Source organism: Photinus pyralis, unplaced genomic scaffold, assembly GCF_008802855.1.
Source record: "Photinus pyralis isolate 1611_PpyrPB1 unplaced genomic scaffold, Ppyr1.3 Ppyr1.4_LG6, whole genome shotgun sequence".
Classification (NCBI taxonomy): Eukaryota; Metazoa; Arthropoda; class Insecta; order Coleoptera; family Lampyridae; genus Photinus; species Photinus pyralis.
In genome coordinates this window covers 21,384,909-21,404,175 of record NW_022170663.1, presented here as the reverse complement: position 1 = coordinate 21,404,175, position 19,267 = coordinate 21,384,909, and the positions used below count along the sequence as shown (strand labels likewise).

The 19,267-nt window shown below is 34.8% G+C and overlaps 2 protein-coding genes across 6 annotated transcripts; both read left to right on the top strand.

Moving 5' to 3' along the window:
- The first annotated feature begins 4,689 nt into the window (after nt 1-4,689).
- On the top strand, nt 4,690-9,066 carry LOC116174046. 2 transcript variants are annotated; one of them, XM_031491826.1, is made up of 6 exons: nt 4,690-4,966; nt 5,033-5,405; nt 5,453-5,645; nt 5,705-6,329; nt 8,310-8,737; nt 8,789-9,066. In XM_031491826.1, exons 2-6 carry the CDS (start codon nt 5,045-5,047, stop codon nt 8,925-8,927), a joined length of 1,746 nt encoding a protein of 581 aa, XP_031347686.1. In that variant the 5' UTR covers nt 4,690-4,966; nt 5,033-5,044; the 3' UTR covers nt 8,928-9,066. The 2 variants fall into 2 exon arrangements, with proteins under 2 accessions (XP_031347686.1, XP_031347685.1); XM_031491825.1 differs by having other exon boundaries at nt 4,692-4,966; nt 5,030-5,405.
- Nucleotides 9,067-12,667: 3,601 nt separating this feature from the next.
- LOC116173135 (histone-lysine N-methyltransferase, H3 lysine-79 specific-like) lies at nt 12,668-18,271 on the top strand. 4 transcript variants are annotated; one of them, XM_031490422.1, is made up of 8 exons: nt 12,668-12,768; nt 14,267-14,337; nt 14,383-15,899; nt 16,507-17,088; nt 17,140-17,486; nt 17,535-17,726; nt 17,777-17,973; nt 18,020-18,271. In XM_031490422.1, the coding sequence occupies exons 3-8, from the start codon at nt 14,420-14,422 to the stop codon at nt 18,183-18,185; spliced, it is 2,964 nt and encodes a 987-aa protein (XP_031346282.1). In that variant the 5' UTR covers nt 12,668-12,768; nt 14,267-14,337; nt 14,383-14,419; the 3' UTR covers nt 18,186-18,271. The 4 variants fall into 4 exon arrangements, with proteins under 4 accessions (XP_031346282.1, XP_031346280.1, XP_031346279.1 ...); XM_031490420.1 differs by having other exon boundaries at nt 14,403-15,899; nt 16,507-17,486; XM_031490419.1 differs by having other exon boundaries at nt 16,507-17,486.
- Nucleotides 18,272-19,267: the final 996 nt, after the last annotated feature.

Sequence of the window (19,267 nt, the reverse complement as noted above, 5' to 3'; positions counted from 1 at the left end):
ACACTTTTAAGGGCGTATGCAAATCCTTATGCCGTACGTTCGATGAGTTTGTAGAAGATGTAAGTGCTCAAGGTTTTAAGTAGTGTTATATTATCTCTATGTTAAGTTATGTCAATGTTTTCTTTCCCCTTTTTCTTTCTTTTTTCTTCATTTTGTGATATGTTCTAACACAATATTATATTGTCAACAGGAAACAATAAAAGTTATAGTTATGAGTTATGATTATGCCTAATGCCGATCATTTTACGCTGAATTTTTTTACGAAATTACGTTTGGTACGATCAGCATTGCAATAAACAATTAATTATTCTTTCACATGTACCAATTAAGGGGAAAAAGGTATTTCACTAGATCGTTACCAAAATTCGGAAGGGCATACGTTATACTGCCATTTTTTGGCAGCCAAGGAATGTGGAGAAGGTCGCGCAAGGGAGAATATTGATGTATATATATATATAAATATATATAAATTATATTACACGTGCAAATGAACAACAGAGATATACAAGAGTTATACAAGAGATATAAGTAATAGGAGTAATGAAAGAAAAAAAATAAAATAAAATAAAAAATAAAAATAATAAGTAATAATTATCTTGGAGAATTATTGAGCTTAGTAATGAGTTGGCGAAGTATTTCCGGTAGAGAGGTATATTGTATATCACAATCCTGGCAGACCATATTAAAATTGCGAGACATGATTAATGTAGGAACGTTTAAGGAAAGTTTCCATTGTCACAAAATCAAATATAAAAATCCGATACAACTGAATACCGAACGATCCTGGAGTGAAACTTTTTGACTCGATAGTCTACGTAACTTAAAAACAATAGGGACCTTTCTTATATCCTTAAGACCATGTGTACCAATTTTCAAAGCGATCGCACGTTTTTAAACAAACTATCATGCACACGGACAAACGGATGATTAATAAAGGATCTGTTCCAAAATCGCTAGGATTAATTTCAGAAAGGCGAACGTATCATGTGCACGACGCTTTGAAAACTGGTACACGTATTTTTAAGGATATAACTGGTATAAGAAAGGTCCTGGTAGGTACCTCCTATATAATAATATAATAATAATATTACGCTTTTACTCCCCTTAAATTTGTATATAACAATAGATATATAAAAAAAGCTAACCCCGTACAAAGTACAACTTGATTTTTTAGTAGTATTAAGACTTTTATCTAGTATACTATTTTAAATTTTTAATGTATTTGAGTGACAAGTATTCGAATACTTTTCAAAGTATTCGAATACTTTTTATAGTATTCGAATACCTTTGATAGTATTAGAATACCTTTGAAAGTATTCGAATACATTCTAAAGTATTTGAATACTTATTTTTTTAAGTATTTGAATACTTTTCAATGTATCTGTATCTAGTATTCGCTTGTACTGGACGTAAAAGTATTTAGTATTCAAATACCTTTGATTTGTGTAAAGTATTTACTATTTAGTATTCAAATACTTTTTGAAAGTATTCTGCCCAGGTCTGTAATACAAACTAGTAAAGTCGATTTTCTAAGCATTACTTAGAAATACATATAGGTTTGGTTTAACCATTTCCCTGCTTTGAGACATTCGTGAAGTTAGCCCCACGAGAACGCATTATGGACTCTAAATAGTAATAAAGTAACTTACAAATTAGTAAGTACGATACGACTTACTAATTCCTATTTAGAAATACAAACAAATTTAACCATTTCTTTCTCACTAATTATTATTAATGCAATCAAATTGTTGATATTCCAATGTAGATGGAGTGCCCCAGAATTGGGAAATTCACTTGTAAAGTCAGATGTTTACTTCATTAATACTTTCTCTAATAACATATTACTTCGAGTAATTCGTAAACATCAAATTAAAGCTTAATTTGAAATCTTGGAGCATGTAGTATATTTATGGACATACTTAAATTTAAGTTTGCGCCATTGTGATTGGGTTACAAAAAATGATATAGTGCTTTCAAATTAATACGTACGACTTACTAATTACTGCTTAAAGATGCAAACAATTTCAACCGTTCCTCTACGTTCTGCGACATTCGTGAAGTTAGCCCCCAGAGCGTATTTTGGACTTTAAGTTCTAGTAAACTGACTTACAAATTTTGAAATGATGATTACAAATTGTTACATATCACTTACTAAACATTGGTTAAAAAACAAAAATATTGTTCTTCAAAGTAGGGCGGCTCCCGAAAAGATAGCCGCACAAATTTTTTTTGAAATTTAAAAAGATACCGTTTCATTGCAAATTTTGGCAACTTGATTACAAATTCTTACAAATGACTTACTAATTAATGACGGTACTAAAATTTTGATAATGGAAGATAATGGGGCTGCCGAGAATTTAGCCGCAAAATTGTATTTTTTTATATAAATTCACAAATTCACTTAGATTCTTAGCTTACAAATACTTACTAATAACTTACTAATTAGTAAGCGACAAATTGAATATAAATTCGGAATTTGAGGGGCTAACTTCGCGGACCTCTAGTCAAATGCTCAATTATGCAACGAAACAACTCTCGAAGTAATCAGACACAAACTCAAGTTCGTATAAAAAACATAATAAGTCACAGATTAAGCGAAATTTGGATTTGAATTTTTTATAACTCCGCAAGGCGTTTGTAAATTTCAACGATAACCTAAGCACAACTGCACCCTTAGTACATTAGAAATGAAGGAGAGGACGTTTCCTACGAAAGATAGCAAACTTAGTATGCTACGAGCGAAATGTCAGTAAAGAATGCGTCTACGTAATTTGTGTATTTTACATTCGGTAACGATTTCTCACCCCTTGTTAATGCGGCACACTTAATTAGTGGCTTTATAAACGACTCCGACATGATATTCACGTATTGTATCATGTTTATCAAAGCAACATCCACAAAAATGTCTTATATTGGCAAGTGAATCAATCCGTCATTTATTGCTACATGAGAAGGAAAATATTCGCAAATTATATCCAGCAAATGGAATTAACGCTATTTGGAAAGTTCAAAATTATGTCTTTTGGACATTTATTCATTACCAACCTATTTTATTATTTGCTCTAAGGGCTTTTCTAATTGTCTGGAGCAGTGGCTTGTCATGCATGCCACGAATCTCGGCGTTGATTGAAGTTCGTAGGCGTAAATGTAATGAAATAATTACTAAATAGGTAGTTAGTTCCAAAGATTCCGGGATACGCTCAGAAATTAGGCAATGGAAGGAAGGAACCGTTTTAGCATTCATGAGCACAGTTCGAAGCACCGTAATTAATTTATTTTTTGCACGGGATCAAAACGGCTATTTTTGGGGACAGACGTATCGTTCATTTGCTCTAGAGGGATTACATTTTCAGTTAGTTACTCTTGTAATTTAATGAAAACTTCAACGTTTAAAATCACGCTTTTAAAGTGATCAACATTAAATAATTAAAAAATTTCTGTTATAGTTGATCTTTGATAATTAATTCTTATGAGATTCTTGATTCGACTTGTTCTCAACAAAAAGCAGCTGTAGACGTTGAACCCCTTTCTCCCTTTCTGTATTTTACTTCTTAATTTTTTTCCCGTGTGTATTTGTTGTTGCTATGGAATTCATTCGATTTCTCCTTCGTACATTTTTCAGATGTGGAAGATTGTGTCTTACCTACAACTAGAAATTTTTGGGATTTACTTTCAAATTGTAACGGTGGGTACAATTCTTGAAAGAACTTTGGGTTCGTGGTTCTATTTGTTAAATTTTTCTTGCAAACTTCTTCTTCTTCTTGTTATCATATTCAGACGGTTTTATAAATGCGCCCTTGAAAGTAAAAATTTCCATATATTTTGAGAGGCTGGGAAGAGAGCGCTCCCTGCACTCCCGGAGAAGCCACGAGCCATTTATGGAATGGATAGGGTATTAATGCTTCTGTTCGGACTCGCCTGAAGTCCGAAGGAAAATACGCTTTCTCTAACCACTCGAGTTTATTGCCTACCTCTACAATACTACTGCTTAAATTCTAATCTTGCATACTGGCACTATTTTCCCCTTACTACTTCTTATTAACTAGTACTCCTACAGTGGTATAAGTGAAGGTATAATAAGTCAGTACAAGTCGGGATAATTAATTTGTCTACCGTTCATTACAGATTCGTATACCTATGTCTAGGAACTAAAGGAAGGTAAAAAATCGACTATTGCTCATTTTCTTGATGATAAGCACATATACGTGTTAGAAATTAAACTATTGAAAACCGTCACTATTTTACCTGTGACCCACACTTAATCTGATAGTTATGCATTCAATTCTTACATCCACAGAGCGATCCATATGGATGGAATAAACTCCTTTTTAACGTTATTATGTATGATTGAGAAAATACTCGAAACAAGTCGATTTCTATTCTTAATTTGAGAATTTATAGTAAGAACTTATAACGCCCTCTGTCGCCCCCCTTTTAGACCTTCAAAATTATGATTGCACCCAATTTTGAAAACTATATATTTCTAAACAGAAAATTAAATTCCTTGTTAAATGGTAGCCCCACGACCCCCTTTTAATTTAAAATTTTGGATGAGTAATTCAGAGGGGGTGCTATTTTTATGCTTTAAATTTTGAAATTAAGAATAGAAGTCGACTTGTAGGTTTGTTCTAAGTAGTAAATATTGTAGTAACACTCAAAATTAATTTATTCCATACATATGGACCACACTGTATAATATTTACGTGCTTCTACGAGTCACTGCCAAGACGTTGTAATGAATTTATATAGGTTAGGTTATTCACAGCTGTATTTTTGTTTAGTTTATCAATTGTGTATAAACATTTAATTTGTAGTTTGTTTTAAATTCAATTATTATTACTTACTTTAAGGAAATTGGCGTGTTTCTGATATCATTACAGTTTTTATCTTAGCTTACTTGCCTATCTTTGCCTGTTATCTTGAGCGGTTTTTCCCCCTTTAGCTGCAAGAAACATGACAAAGTGAGGTAAGAGAGAACTTTTACTTTTAAATAACATCCCTTAAGAAAAATATCTCGATTTGCTTGCAGTAGCTTTTAAGAAAAATGGACACTAAAAACTTGAGAGACTATTTAAGGGAAATTTTCCCAAATAAATCCCAAGCTGCTATCGATAACGCTTTACGTGTAATAGAAAATGAGATCCCGGACGAGTCATTTGAAATTAAATTGGATACTGCAGCCGAATATCTCTTTGCAATTGAAGATAACGATGAAGGTGACGAGATTAACCTTTTGAATGAGGCGAGAGGTGTAACTAGAAGACTTACGGAGCAGGAATTGTCATCATATTTCGATCAATTGATTAATATTTTCCCTGATGCCTGTCCATCGTATGTCAGAGATCTTTGTTTTAATAGCTCTGGTCATGTGAATTTTGACCTTCTCTTTGAGAAAATGACACTCGGTAAGATTTGCTTGCACCTGTGCCGTTTGTAGGCGCTTCGTTTACAGGTGACTATCCAAGGAAACAAATTCATCCTAGGGATATATTCGATCAGCTGAGGGACATGTTGCCGAACGCCGACCCTACGTACTTGCAAGCTGAAGCTGACAAGCTTGCGAACAAGACTGAGAATGATCTCAAGACCTTTCTGGATAATGCCTTGGAAACTGGGGATTATCCTACAATGGAAAGTTATTTAAAGTATGCACTTTCTTGAAAAATGTAGCAGAAACAAATACCTATGATAAATATTCTTCCAGAAACCGGAAGGACAATGAAGTAATTGACCGATATACTGATGGGTTCACTTTAGACGCATTCCTAAAGGAATTTCCGGATCCTGAGAAATACTTTTCGGATCCCAACCGCACCTACGGACCTAGTGATGAAGATGTAAATGACGATGAGTACATCCAAACTTTCCTTTACAATCACTACCTTTACTTACGCAAGAAAGACATAGACAGAGTTTTCAAAATGTCGTCAAAGAACATAATCAAAACATGCACAAGATTAGATACCTTTCGCAAGGCGCTGAGCCTGCCTAGAAAAATAAGCCCACCACCGCCGGCTTCAAAAAATATCGAATTGCTCAAGCTGATCGCGTTCTTAAAGCATCGCAAGGCGATTAGGAAACGTGTGAAGCAGTATGATCTAAATTACCGTTTGCTGAAAGAGGAGGCAATCAATAACGGCCTGTTGCAAACGTGCGCCTGCTGCTATGATGAGGAACTAATTCCCGAAGAGTGCTATTTCTGCAAAAACGGTTGTATATTTTGCAAGGATTGTATTAAGAAAGGGGTGGAGACTGCGATTGGGGATGGTAAACTGGATTTCCCCTGTTTGGCAGATTGCGGTTTTGAATACAGTATTCCCACTTTACAGGCGAGTCGAAATTCCTGCTTTATCCGTTCACTAATCCGTTCTATACTTAACAATAATGAAAAGTCGCACAAAAATATCACTCTTAAAAATTCAGAAACAATCATTGACGATCCTCAAACAATTGCAAATACTTTTAATGAGAATTTTATTAATGGCCCTCAAAATATTCAACGTTCTATAAAAAGAAACATTTATTCGACTAGCAACTTTGAATCTAATATGACTATTCGCGAAAGTATGTGTGTACTGCCTTTTAGGGAAACGGAATTATTAAATTGTTTAAAAAGAAGCATAAAAAATAAACATTCCTCGGGCCCCGATGATATACCTAATTCTTTGCTTAGGTCAAGTTTGCATATTATAATAAAATCTGTCACACATTTAGTCAATATGTCTTTTTCAAACGGTGTCTTCCCGAAAGAACTTAAGCTGTCAACCGTACATCCCGTTCACAAAAAAGGTTGCTCTCGAGATTGCTCGAATTACAGACCAATTTCTGTTAGCTCGGCGCTGTCAAAAGTTTTTGAATACGCCATGTTAGAGAGGCTAAATAGTCACCTTGTTAAATATAACATTGTAAGTAATAAACAACACGGGTTCTGCAATGGGAAACCGACAATTACTGCCATTGACTCCTTTGTTAACGACATCATTTCACTTCTTGATAAAAAACAGAATGTCCTTGCTATATTTTGTGACCTCAGCAGGGTTTTTGATACTGTTGATCACTTGTTACTGTTTAAAAAATTAAATACTTACGGTATCAGAGGCGTTGTTGCCAATTGGTTTTCATCATATCTCTGTGGAAGGTGTCAACAAGTAGAAATTAAATTTAAAACCGGTTCCACTATTGCAAAATTTTTATCCACAGCTTTGCCTGTTAATATGGGGGTTCCACAAGGATCTGTTTTAGGACCTATTTTATTTTTATTATTTATTAATGATATTGTCATGTTCTTAAATTGCTTGGTTTTATATGCGGATGATACAACGGCATTAATATCTGGAAAGAAGCAAGAAAATATATATCCAAAAGCTGTTGAGATTCTAAATAAGCTAAGTAATTGGTTTAATTTTAACAAATTATTCTTAAATCACGATCAAACATTTTTCCTACCGTTTACAACTTTTGGAAATAACCATTTGTCTGACTCAAGCAACAAAAACATTAATATTCTAGGCACTGGGAAGTTTCTGGGGATCTATTTAGATCAAAACTTAAATTGGAAATGTCACTGCGAACATCTTATTAAAAGACTAGACACATATTGCTACCAGATACGGAATCTTAAAGAATTAATGGATGTGAACCATACTTTAAATTATTACTATGCTCAAATTCAATCCAGATTGTCGTATGGAATAATTGTTTGGGGCTCGTCAAGCGCGGCAAAAAATGTTTTTCTGGTACAAAAACGAATAGTCCGGTGTATTGCAGGTAGTAAGAAATTTGATTCGTGTCGCCCGGTATTTAAAAAATTGAATATTCTTACACTTTCATCACTCTATATACTTGAATTGTTAACTTTTATTTTCCATAATCAGCAACATTTCTTACGCCATAGCAGTTTTCATAATTACAACACGTGCAATAAACAACAATTTATCATTCCTTTAACAAGGCTTAAACTTGCCCATAATTCTCCCACGTCAATGGGCATTAAATTATTTAATGCTATTCCAAGTACACTTAGAAGTCAGGGAACAATAAAGTGCTTTAAATCTTCTTTTAAAAAATTTCTTCTAGTCAATGCACCATATACAATTGATGAAATTTCTAAATCGTATTGATAAAAATTGCGGATCTCTAGAATTTATATTGCATTCTTTCTTTTTTGTCCATTTTATTGTGTATGCCCAACATTTTTTAAATTGTATTTAATTGTATTTTTTTGTGTCTTGACGTATCCTATACAAATCAAAATTTGTCTTGGGAATGAATATATATTATTATTATTATTATTAATGTTTTGTTCGCAGATGGTATTAGATTCTGTCGTCTTCTCAAGGATGGCGCAAAGAAAGCAAATGGACGAGGTGAAAAAGGCCAACATCGACGGTTTGGAAACTTGCCCATTCTGCGAGTTTGCGACAATTCCTCCACCGGACAGTAAGATTTTTACGTGCCTCAATAGTGAGTGCATGAAAGAGTCGTGCAGAGAATGTCGACATGTCTCCCACATACCCTTGAGATGCAGCGAAATTGAGTACGATGAGGATGTTAAAATGCGAACTTACATCGAAAATAAAATGACCGAAGCACTTTTAAGGACCTGTAGAAAGTGCAATAAGGTCTTTATCAAAGCCTCCGGCTGTAACAAAATGACATGTAGTTGTGGAGCAATAATGTGTTACGTATGCAGCTTACCCATTGATGATTATCGTCATTTTGGAGATGACGGCGTTCGGTAAGTAAATCATGAGGGTTTGATGTTTATTACATTCATTTGATGTTGCAGGTGTCCCTTGTACACCACTGATTTGAATAAATTCCATACTACGGCTGTTCTTGAAGGTGCGAAGAAAGCAAAAATCGAGTTGGGTATAGATAAAGATCCTAGCAAACTTAAGAATGATCCTACCAGAGATCTGATCTAATGTGCATTTCTAGCCTTTATTGTGCCAATTTATTCGTGTGATAATTAAAGTATTGTTGTATTTTTCAGTTAAATTTAAAGAATTTTTATATGTGCTCAATTTTACTATTTCACTTGTTAAATATATCTTTTCTATCTTTGTCGTTCATTCAATTATGCAATCAAAATTATTGCCACTTAGAGTTCAATATTTTCAAAACAGTCGAAGTATATATAACACCTGACAGTCGCCATTTCACAAAAATCAATAAGTAGTCCAGGCACCTAGCTGATAGCAGGAACTAGGTAAATATACATCAGTGCCTAATCACTGATTAAGTAGAAACTATGGATAGGTCCTTGCAGAAGCTGAACTGTAATTTTTTTAATATTTGGGCTTTCTATTGGTATTTTTCCAAGAGTGGGGGAGGCAGACCATGTTATACCATCCATATAGGTATCACAGTATAAAGGTAAATTTGATGTTGACATTTAAGATTTATATGGTAGGATGTACAGTTCAATATTAAATGTCAAAGTATGAAAATCATAAAATGTAGTAAACAGAACACAAATAAATGCTCTCTCGACGACAGCTCAAACCAAGATAGCTGTGACTGTAACATAAGAACCATTCGTGCTCTCAAAACCATGTATGTTTTATCTACAGCGTGTTCAAGACAGTAGGGGTCACTTCAATATCTCTTTTATTTGGCGAGATACAAAAAAATGGTCAAATATACTTTTTTATGTGACATCACGATCCATCCGATGGTATCAAGGTTGTAGTGGTAGAACAAGGGAGACCGGACTCACGTCGGCCATCATTTGGGCTAACACCTTGAGGTTCCTCATTCCTTGTCAATTTTTTGTTGTTTCATTTTTGACTTAAAACGTTATATAGGTATGCATGTAATTATTGATTTTGTAAAAATGTTTATTTCTGTTTTTCTGTTTGAAATATACGACCTGCTAGATTTCATAAGTTTTTTTGCATTTAAAAAACAAAACTTGCCTCAAATTCTGGTTAAACCGGAAGTTTCACTATATTATCGGATGTTACATGTAAGATTCTATTTGAAAAATTTTTCGTATCTCACCAAATAAAAAAGATATTGAGGTGACCCTATTATTCAAATACAGTGTACCTACATGCTCAAAACCGTGCAGACAGTTTTCCCCTTCACGCGGTTGCCAGCTCTTAACAGTGTAGAATGTATATATAGGTACGGGTTGGCAGGGTAGCACTATGTAGCTCAATGGTAGAGCGTTGGGATACATAGCCGAGGTAGTTCGAGTGTTAGAACCTGCTCTGCGAGGTAAGAATTTTTCATCTGTGGTAGAGATGGGAGTTTCCTTACATCAGTTTCGAGGATTCTGCCGGATAGATTTTCCTGCAGTTTTCCTAATTCGTAAGGTAAACACCGGAATAGTATAGAACAACTTAAGACCTTCTGCAGAGGCACCTCTAAAAAGCATTATGCGAGTCACTCTGTACTTGGGCAAATCCTGTTAAGGGCCCAGAAGAAGAGGGACAATAAATAAAAATATAAACTAAAAATTCCTCGAGAAAATTGACAATTTGAGCTCAAGATAAACTTGGCTTAAATGAAAATGAAGAAAAAATTAAGACATGAACGCGAAAGTAATTCGAAGGAAACGTTGAGTTCAAAAGTTACAGCCCCTTGAATTTTTTTTCGAAATTGGTTTCTAGTCTATAACTTTTGATTGATAAGTCTGATCGAAAAAGTACGAATTGATTTGGATTCTACGCACCAAAATTAATACGAAAAAGTGTTTTCCCGAGAAATTTTGGTGTAGTCGATTTTTGGTAAAAAGGGAAGGTTGTACACTGCCTTTTTTTGAGCCCCGAAAAAAAAATTGTCTCAGATCGAACGGGAAAAAAAAATTTTCTTATAGAATGTGGCCTGTAGAATCAATAATTTCAAACAGTTCCAAGATTGGGCTACTAGATCAAAAGTTACAGCCTTTTGAATTTTCTTTCGAAATTGGTTTCTAGTCCATAACTTTTGATTGCGAAGTCTAATCGAAAAAGTACGATTGATTTGGATTCTACGCACCAAAATTAATAAGAAAAAGTGTTTTCCCGAGAAATTTTGGTGTAGTCGATTTTTGGTAAAAAGGGAAGGTTGTACACTGCCTATTTTTGAGCCCCGAAAAAAAAATTTTCTTATAGAATGTGGCCTGTAGAATCCCTCCGTTTATTGTCTCTCCCCTAGCAGTTCCCGATGTTCCTGTCGGAAATAAGCGTCATGTTAATAAAATTTTTACATTATCTGTACGTCTATGCCAAGCAATAACTAAGAGGTTCTTTTTTGTACGAAAAAATAGCAACCTGAATTATGTTAAATAAAAGTATGTGTAGAGATAAAGTACAAACGAAACGGGTAAATTTCACCACTCAAAAATTGGAAAACAGGCGCACTCGTTAAAGTTTTAAGTTTGTCTGTTTCTGTTGATTATCCATGGGCCTGTTACAAACGGAGTTACTCCAAGAAATGAAAACAACACAACGAGCACGGAACAAAACGGTTATCCGGGGTTGCAACCGAGTTTCAGTTGTTTAGTCGCCTCTTACGACACGCAGTGTCTTCTGCGGTGGGGGTATTCTTTCCCGCCCCCACGCGGGTACAAATTTCCTATATAAAATATAAACAATACGAAATTAGCATATGTATGTAGGAAAGGGGGGGGGGGGGGATAGATAGAAATCAAAATGGGCATGTGTAATCGAAAATTTGTAAAAGTTGCTTCTAGGTCATCCAAACAATCCTTGGGACCTTTCCACCGAATAACGATGTTTATCATAATCCAACAATAATTTATTATGGGCACTTGGGTATTGTAAGAGATTTTTAAGGCCTTTTTCGGTCATTAAGAAACTTAAAGAAACATTTATTCCAAATAAAACAAAAGGTACCAAAGATAGTAAATGTCTTATGCGTTACGGTTTGCTGAAAAAAATGAAAAAGAAACTTAGCATTGAAACGCAACATTTTTGAACCAAATTTTGAAAAAAAATATTTGGTTTGCTTGCTAAAAATTAAAATAAATTACTCTTGTAAATATTTAATCTTTGATATAAGTGCGGCGTTTGTGTAAGTTTTATAAAATTTTCTTACCACGATCTCGATCGCGCGCATTTATTTCAAAACGCAGAATAAAGTGAAATAGAAACGAAAAATGTCTAGAAGATATTATATTGTTACACCAGTCGATGGCCCATGGAGGCGAAAGGATAAAAAAATTATTAATTGCAGGTACGTACAGTCCAGAGCACTTAAAGTGTTACTCTTGCAGTGCGAGTTTTGCCTCTACAACCTCAACCTATAAAACGGTAAAAAGTCCAAGCGTAAAACTCTAAGAACTCTTGACTGTACATTAAATAAAAATTCAGAAAATTATAAGTTATTACATTTTATTAAAAAAATACATTAAAAATATTTTGTTTTACAGAGATGGAGGTTCTATACATTTTACAAATTAATTTTTGAAAATTGCAAGCTTATAATAATAAAGAGGTCGAGAACTTTTTAAAGTTAATTAAAACATGATCTCGGAGTTGTTTTTGTAAACTTCTTGATCACTTTATCATAAAAATCTTTAAGTTTGCATTAATAAGGCCTCCATCCATAGTGGTTCTAACCAAGTTGTAATGGGGGCAGCTGCCCTCCCCTGCCCATCCCTGGCGACGCCCATGCTATGGCATAACCAAAACTGTTGTAGGTACCTATAGCCACTGTATATCTCTGGTTGTTGTCCATTTCCCATGTGCTGACCTTGTCCATAACCTAAAAATTTCAAGTTGTATTTTGTTCAAAGTAAACGTTCTACCTGTTTGTGTAAGTATTTTTAGATAGTGATTCTTCTCTTCGTAGCATAAGTGCTTCTGGGTTAAGGCAACTACTTACCCTTTAATTAGGTAATCAAGTTAGCTGTAGGCAAATTGTAGTCAATGGCTTTTGAGTCCTTCGAGGTGCCACATGAAAATGACTCCTCGTTCTCTTCCATTACTCATTTCACATTGAACTTCTACCTTTGTTTTGTAGGTCCTGGGTCGGTCTCGCTCTTCTGCACCCATTTCAAGGGTTTTTTTTCAAGAAAAATCAGTCTAGAAAGAAATCATCCAGGTCATACTGGAAGGAGATACTCAGAAAAACCAGTGGTGCCCTCACCTTTGAGGCCCACCACAAATAATCGTGACAAGAAGCACAGACAGGAATAGGTTTTGAGTTCTATTCTGCCTTACTTTTAGATATTCGTGATGCAGGAGGATATTAAATTCTCAGAATGAATACACTGAGTACTCCCAGGGGGCCCAGTTTACATTTTCTCTGGGCAGTCTGGCCATGGTCAAGGCTTCGTGTTATCCGAAATTGGTCTTACCCTCAGACATTTTCAAATGAATAACTCAATTTCTTTGTTCTCACTAATTGTAATGCATGTCCATACTGTTTTATTGTTATATCCCCACTGTGAGGTAGTTTCTCATTTGGGTACATTTCTTGTATTGATCAATGCATGCATTTGGTTTGATTTTAAAGATTCAGTGTTGTTAATAAAGTTGTACTGATATTTTTAATAAAAAGGCAAAATTAATTTTTGTAGCTCTTATCCCAAGCTCATAATTTTTAGAAGCGGAAAAAATGTATTTTGGGGGATTGCTCTAGAAACCAGAGAATTATTTCCCATGTGAGGATATTTTGCCAAGTTTTTATGCACAGTAATTCAGTACCGTACTTTGCGTTTACGATTTTGACTGTTCACTTTTCCTTAACACTTTACTTCAACTGGACTAACTTTTTCTGTAAAACGGACGACACGCTTTAAATTTCTCACAACTTTGCAACAACATCAGTTAACTTTCTTCTGTACAGAAATATTATGAAAATAACGGAATGCGTCTTCAATCAATCAAATAGAGTGAACTATCTGAATAAAAACAGCGTAAAGAGATGTACACTCTTCTCTAACCGTCACGAACAAGCTACCAGCAATTTTTCGTTGTCACACGTATTTAAGGGAACACCACTTCCATAATAAAATAAATCTATTTCTTCCGGTTTTTCCCAAAAATGTACCAATTACAATTGACGTTGGCCACATGCGTCTTTGGTTATCAGCACCAGAACACGACGTGCGTTAATTAAATCTCGCCCGCTAACAACTCTAAAAGGAAAATACAGAAGTACAAAATTCGAATGACATATCCCCCCTCCATGATTTATTTAAGTACATCGTGAAAATAACCAAATTAGAAACAGAACAACATATAATGTGTGACATTTAAATTGTTATATTGGGCACTGTACGTTATTTGAATTAGAACTGTTGTTGTAGGTATGTACATACCAAGTGTTTAAATTCCGAGATTACCTACTAATACACAGAAGAACGGACAGTCAGGTCTGGTATGTATTTACAAAAAACATCTCTCTTTTAATTGTATGAAATAGATAATTGTTCCAAATTTCAGTCGTTTCTCAAAGTGCAATGCATGCAATGGATGAGAGTTTGGTAGAAAGAAAACGTAAAAAGAAAAAAAAGAAGCGCGACGACATTATTAGACAAAATTCTTTTACAAATGACGCCGATTTTAGATTGGTTAATGTTATCAATAAAGATGGTGGTGATGTTACTGAAATCAAAAAACATAAGAAGAAACGAAAAAACTTAGAGTATAATAGAAACGAAGCTTTCGTAACACAAAATGGAATTGATGCAGAAGTTATAAAACATAAAAGGAAAAAGAGTCATTCCGGCGAACTAAATAAACTGAACAACATCACTGTAGGAGACGGTTTGAGAGATGGAAGTGTTTCTAAGAAGCATCGCTTGAGTAATACGCCGCACCATTTTGATGTTGATCAGAATTACAGCAAACGCAATGATTTTGACTCAAACGCGGACAAAGACAGCATAATTGAAATAAAAGATGAAAGGGTAGGTGTGAAGAAGAAGAAAAAGAAGCACCACAAAAACTTAGATACAATGCCACCACCGACTGATAAACACAAACATAAAGATGGTTTGTTACCCAATACCTCGTTGGAGAAGGAAACTTTGCCCGCCCAAAACTGTAATGGTGTGAAGAAAAAGAAAAAGAAGCGCCACAAAGATGAGACGAATGTTATAACTGAGAAACAACATAAAGAGATTCGCTCCAGCTTACTAAATGAATCTTGTGATAATAATGAAGTGGGTACTAAGAAACCAAAAAAGAAGCGCCACAAAGATACTATAGAACCAGTTGTACAATCATCTGCATTGGTAGAGTATAGCGCAATAGAGTCTAATGTAAACGACTTTTTAACCAATACCAATGGTAAAACAAAGAAGAAACGGGAAAAGAAACGTAACAAAGATATTACAATCACAAGTGTGTTGCCAGATGAATCACAGGATATCATCACAATTGATAAACAGCGTAAAAATGGTGGGTCTCGCAAGAAAGAAATTTCACCTCTCCATGATGAACATCATAAAAAAACATCGAAAAAGATGCATCACAAAAATACAGAGTTAGGACACCATAATTATTTATCATCAAAAGACGAAATTGTATCAATACAACATTATAACATAAATGATCAGCATCATAAAAAGAAACGGAAAAAGGAGCATCACAAAATAGTCACAGATGAATCAGAATTGAGACACCATAAATATTTGTCATCACAAAACTCTTGTGACAGCGAAATGTTATCAACACAACATAATATAAGTGATCATAAGAAGAAACGGAAAAAGCACAAAGATACGGCCACAGGTGAATCAGAATCGGGACATCATAAACACGTCACACGAAACGATTCTGATGGTAACGAAATTTTATCGACAGGACATGATCAACATCATAAGAAACGAAAAAGGGAGCATCACAAAGATACGGCCGCAGGTGAATCAGAATCGGGGCATCATAAATATTTCTCACGAAACGATTCTGATGGTAACGAAATTTTATCGACAGGACATGATCAACATCATAAGAAACGAAAAAGGGAGCATCACAAAGATACGGCCGCAGGTGAATCAGAATCGGGGCATCATAAATATTTCTCACGAAACGATTCTGATTAACTCACAAAGATGATATCATAAACATTTCTTACCAAACGATTCTTGTGGTAGCGAAATTTTATCGACGGAACATTTTAATATCGATGATCAACACCATAAAAAGAAACGGAAAAAGGAGCATCACAAAAATACGGCCGCGAGTGAATCGGAATCAGGACATCATAAACATTTCTCGCCAAACGATTCTTGTGGTAGCAAAATTTTATTAACAGAACATTATAATATCAATGATCAACACCATAAAAAGAAACGAAAAAAGGAGCATCACAAAGATACGGCCGCAGGTGAATCGGAATCGGGGCATCATAAACATTTCTCACGAAACGATTCTGATGGTAACGAAATTTTATCAACACAACGTTTTAATATAAATGAGCAACATAAGAAGAAACGGAAAAGGGAGCATCACAAAGATACGGCCACAGGTGAATCAGAATCGGGGCATCATAAATATTTCTCACGAAACGATTCTGATGGTAACGAAATTTTATCGACAGGACATTATAATATAAATGATCAACATCATAAAAAGAAACGGAAAAAGGAGCATCACAAAGATACGGCCCCAGGTGAATCAGAATCGAGACATCATAAATATTTCTCACCAAACGATTCTTGTGGTAGCGATATTTCATCCACACAACATTTTAATGTAAATAGTGAAATTGAGAAGAAAAAAACCAAAAGGAAGCGTGAAGAAGCCACCATAGATAGAGTGAAAAGTGAGCGAATTGACGAAATTGAGAACCAGATAAACCTTACTCAATTTGTCCTTAATGAAACACCACAACATATTATAAGTGAGAGACCAGTCGAACTTAGGAAAGATGGAGTGGATAAGAAACGGCATCATATTAAGAAGGAGATGCAGGATAGTCATACAGCTCAACACGCTCTTCCACAACTTGATGCGAATCTCATAGGTTCCACGCCTGTTGATTGCTTAGACCGTGCAGAGAAAGAGAAGACTGGTAGGGAACAGTCCAACACAACTGATACAAACCTTTCTCATTTTGTCCTTAATGAAACACCACAACATATTGTAAGTGAGAGACCAGCCGAACTTGTGAAAGATGGAGTGGGTAAGAAACGGGAAAACAAGGAGATACATGATAATCATGCACCATTTACAGCTCAACCACAACTTGCTTTTGATGTGATTCGTATAGGTTCCACCGAGGGTTCCACGCCTGTTAATTGCGTAGACCATACAGAGAAAGAGAAGACTAAGGATGATCACAATAATAATGAAAGAGAAGAGAGGCAGAAGCATTCAGATGAGGACCAAATTCCTTGTGAGAATACTTCAACAGTTGAAAGTTGTAATTCCGAGCAAGTATCTACAAAATCAAATATTTCTAAACCTGGACAAAGAAAACACAATGAAACCCCGTCGGACACCCTCAAACGCGTTGACTTTGTAAAAAATTTTTTAGATAAGCCTTCCGTAAGAACAAAGTTAACCGAAGACAATAAACAGGTAAGAGTATAATATTTCGTAGGGCGTAATAAACCGGCTATCTCTCAGCTGTTGGAGAATTTACATGTTACCATTCCATTTGACATTCCACTTTCACATTTAATAGAGACCCGTATGTCTTCTCACCCTACAAAAAAACAACAGAAACAATTCAAGGAACTGGGACTGACAATGAACACCACGCATTACAACCAAGTCGAGGATAATATAATAAAAAACAATTGGGAAAATTTTTGCAAGGTCAGAAGGAAACACTCCATCTTCTTGTTCATAAATAGTCAAATTTGTAGATGCACAATTTGCCAAACGATCCGAAACCGTTTATGAGTTTCGAAGCGTGCAGTGATACAAAAATGAACGGAAGTATCCTTTCAAAGCCGGAGAGGATTAAATTCGTGCAATTCCTCGGGCAGAAACTAGAACATCGTTATTTGTACGGTATCTATCGAAGGTTTAAGAAGTTGTATGAGGTGGTCAAGAAAGGAAGGTCAGCCTTAAAGCGATACGATCGGCGTAATACTGTTCGGTTTTAGGTTTACGAAGACAGAAGATGACTTAATTTGGGACTACATTCAACAATCGGATGATACTAACCAGTTTTCGAAGTTGGCGTACGTTCTAAACAGGGATAGACATAGGATATTGATGCGTTACAGACTTTTGAAGGCCCAGAGGGAACCTGGTCGTGATAAAAAATGAATTGTTCATAGAAAAACTGTGTAATAACCTAGAAATAACGTGGTCGCACCTCCAGATGCAGTGTGGTGCTTATGGACATTATCGAAGAATGACGAGAATTAGTAAGAGAGGCCATTAGTCCATAAGACGCCATACTGCATCTCAAGGTGCGAACGCAGTATAGTAACAAAAAAGGTTTAGGAGTGACCAACGACTGACTATATTTATCAAAAGGCGATTCCAATGAGGAAATGCAAATGTTACAAATAAAAATGATGTCAATTTCTGTTTTTATATTCTTGATTTAAATAAATGATTGTTTTATTAATCTTGTCTTATTTTCAAGGTAATTATGGATGCGAATCAGTTCAACCAATTCTTAGATCTTCAACAACTATTTCAATGCTTGATTACTTCGCATATTCAACAACCGAACCGATTCAAAATCATGTCAATAAATTTGATATTTTGATGAAACTTAAAAAATACATTACACAGAGTGAGTTTTTTAAAGTGGTACAAGGCGCTACAATAAAATATTAAAAAAAGTCATTGTACAAGCAAAAAAAATCCAAACTAAAAGAATTATAATGAATTCGAGAAACAAAATAAAATCCACGTGGCAAATTATAAATAAAAACCTAAATAAACAAACAAAAAAAACTACCTACATCTATTTCTTTACACCAAAATGGCAAGGTTATTACTAATTCTGAACACGTTGCTAATATTTTCAATGACTATTTTGTTTCCGTTGCGCATGAATGTAGAAAAAACATACCTCCAACATACGAAACTACGAAAGTTATGCCATCATCACCAAATTCTTTCTATTTGCTGCCTGTCACAAAAACTGAATTGTTCAATGTTTTAAATAATTTAAATAATATGTTAGCTTGCGGTCACGATGGTATTCCTATAAAAATATATAAAGAAGTGTTTGATGAAATATATCAACCTTTGATTTACTTAATTAACCTTTCTTTCTCTTCAGGGGCTTTTCCAAGCCATGGTAAAATTGCAAAAATTAACCCACTTCACAAATCAAAATCGAAATCAGAACCACAAAATTATAGACCAATTTCGATCTTAAATTCCGTATC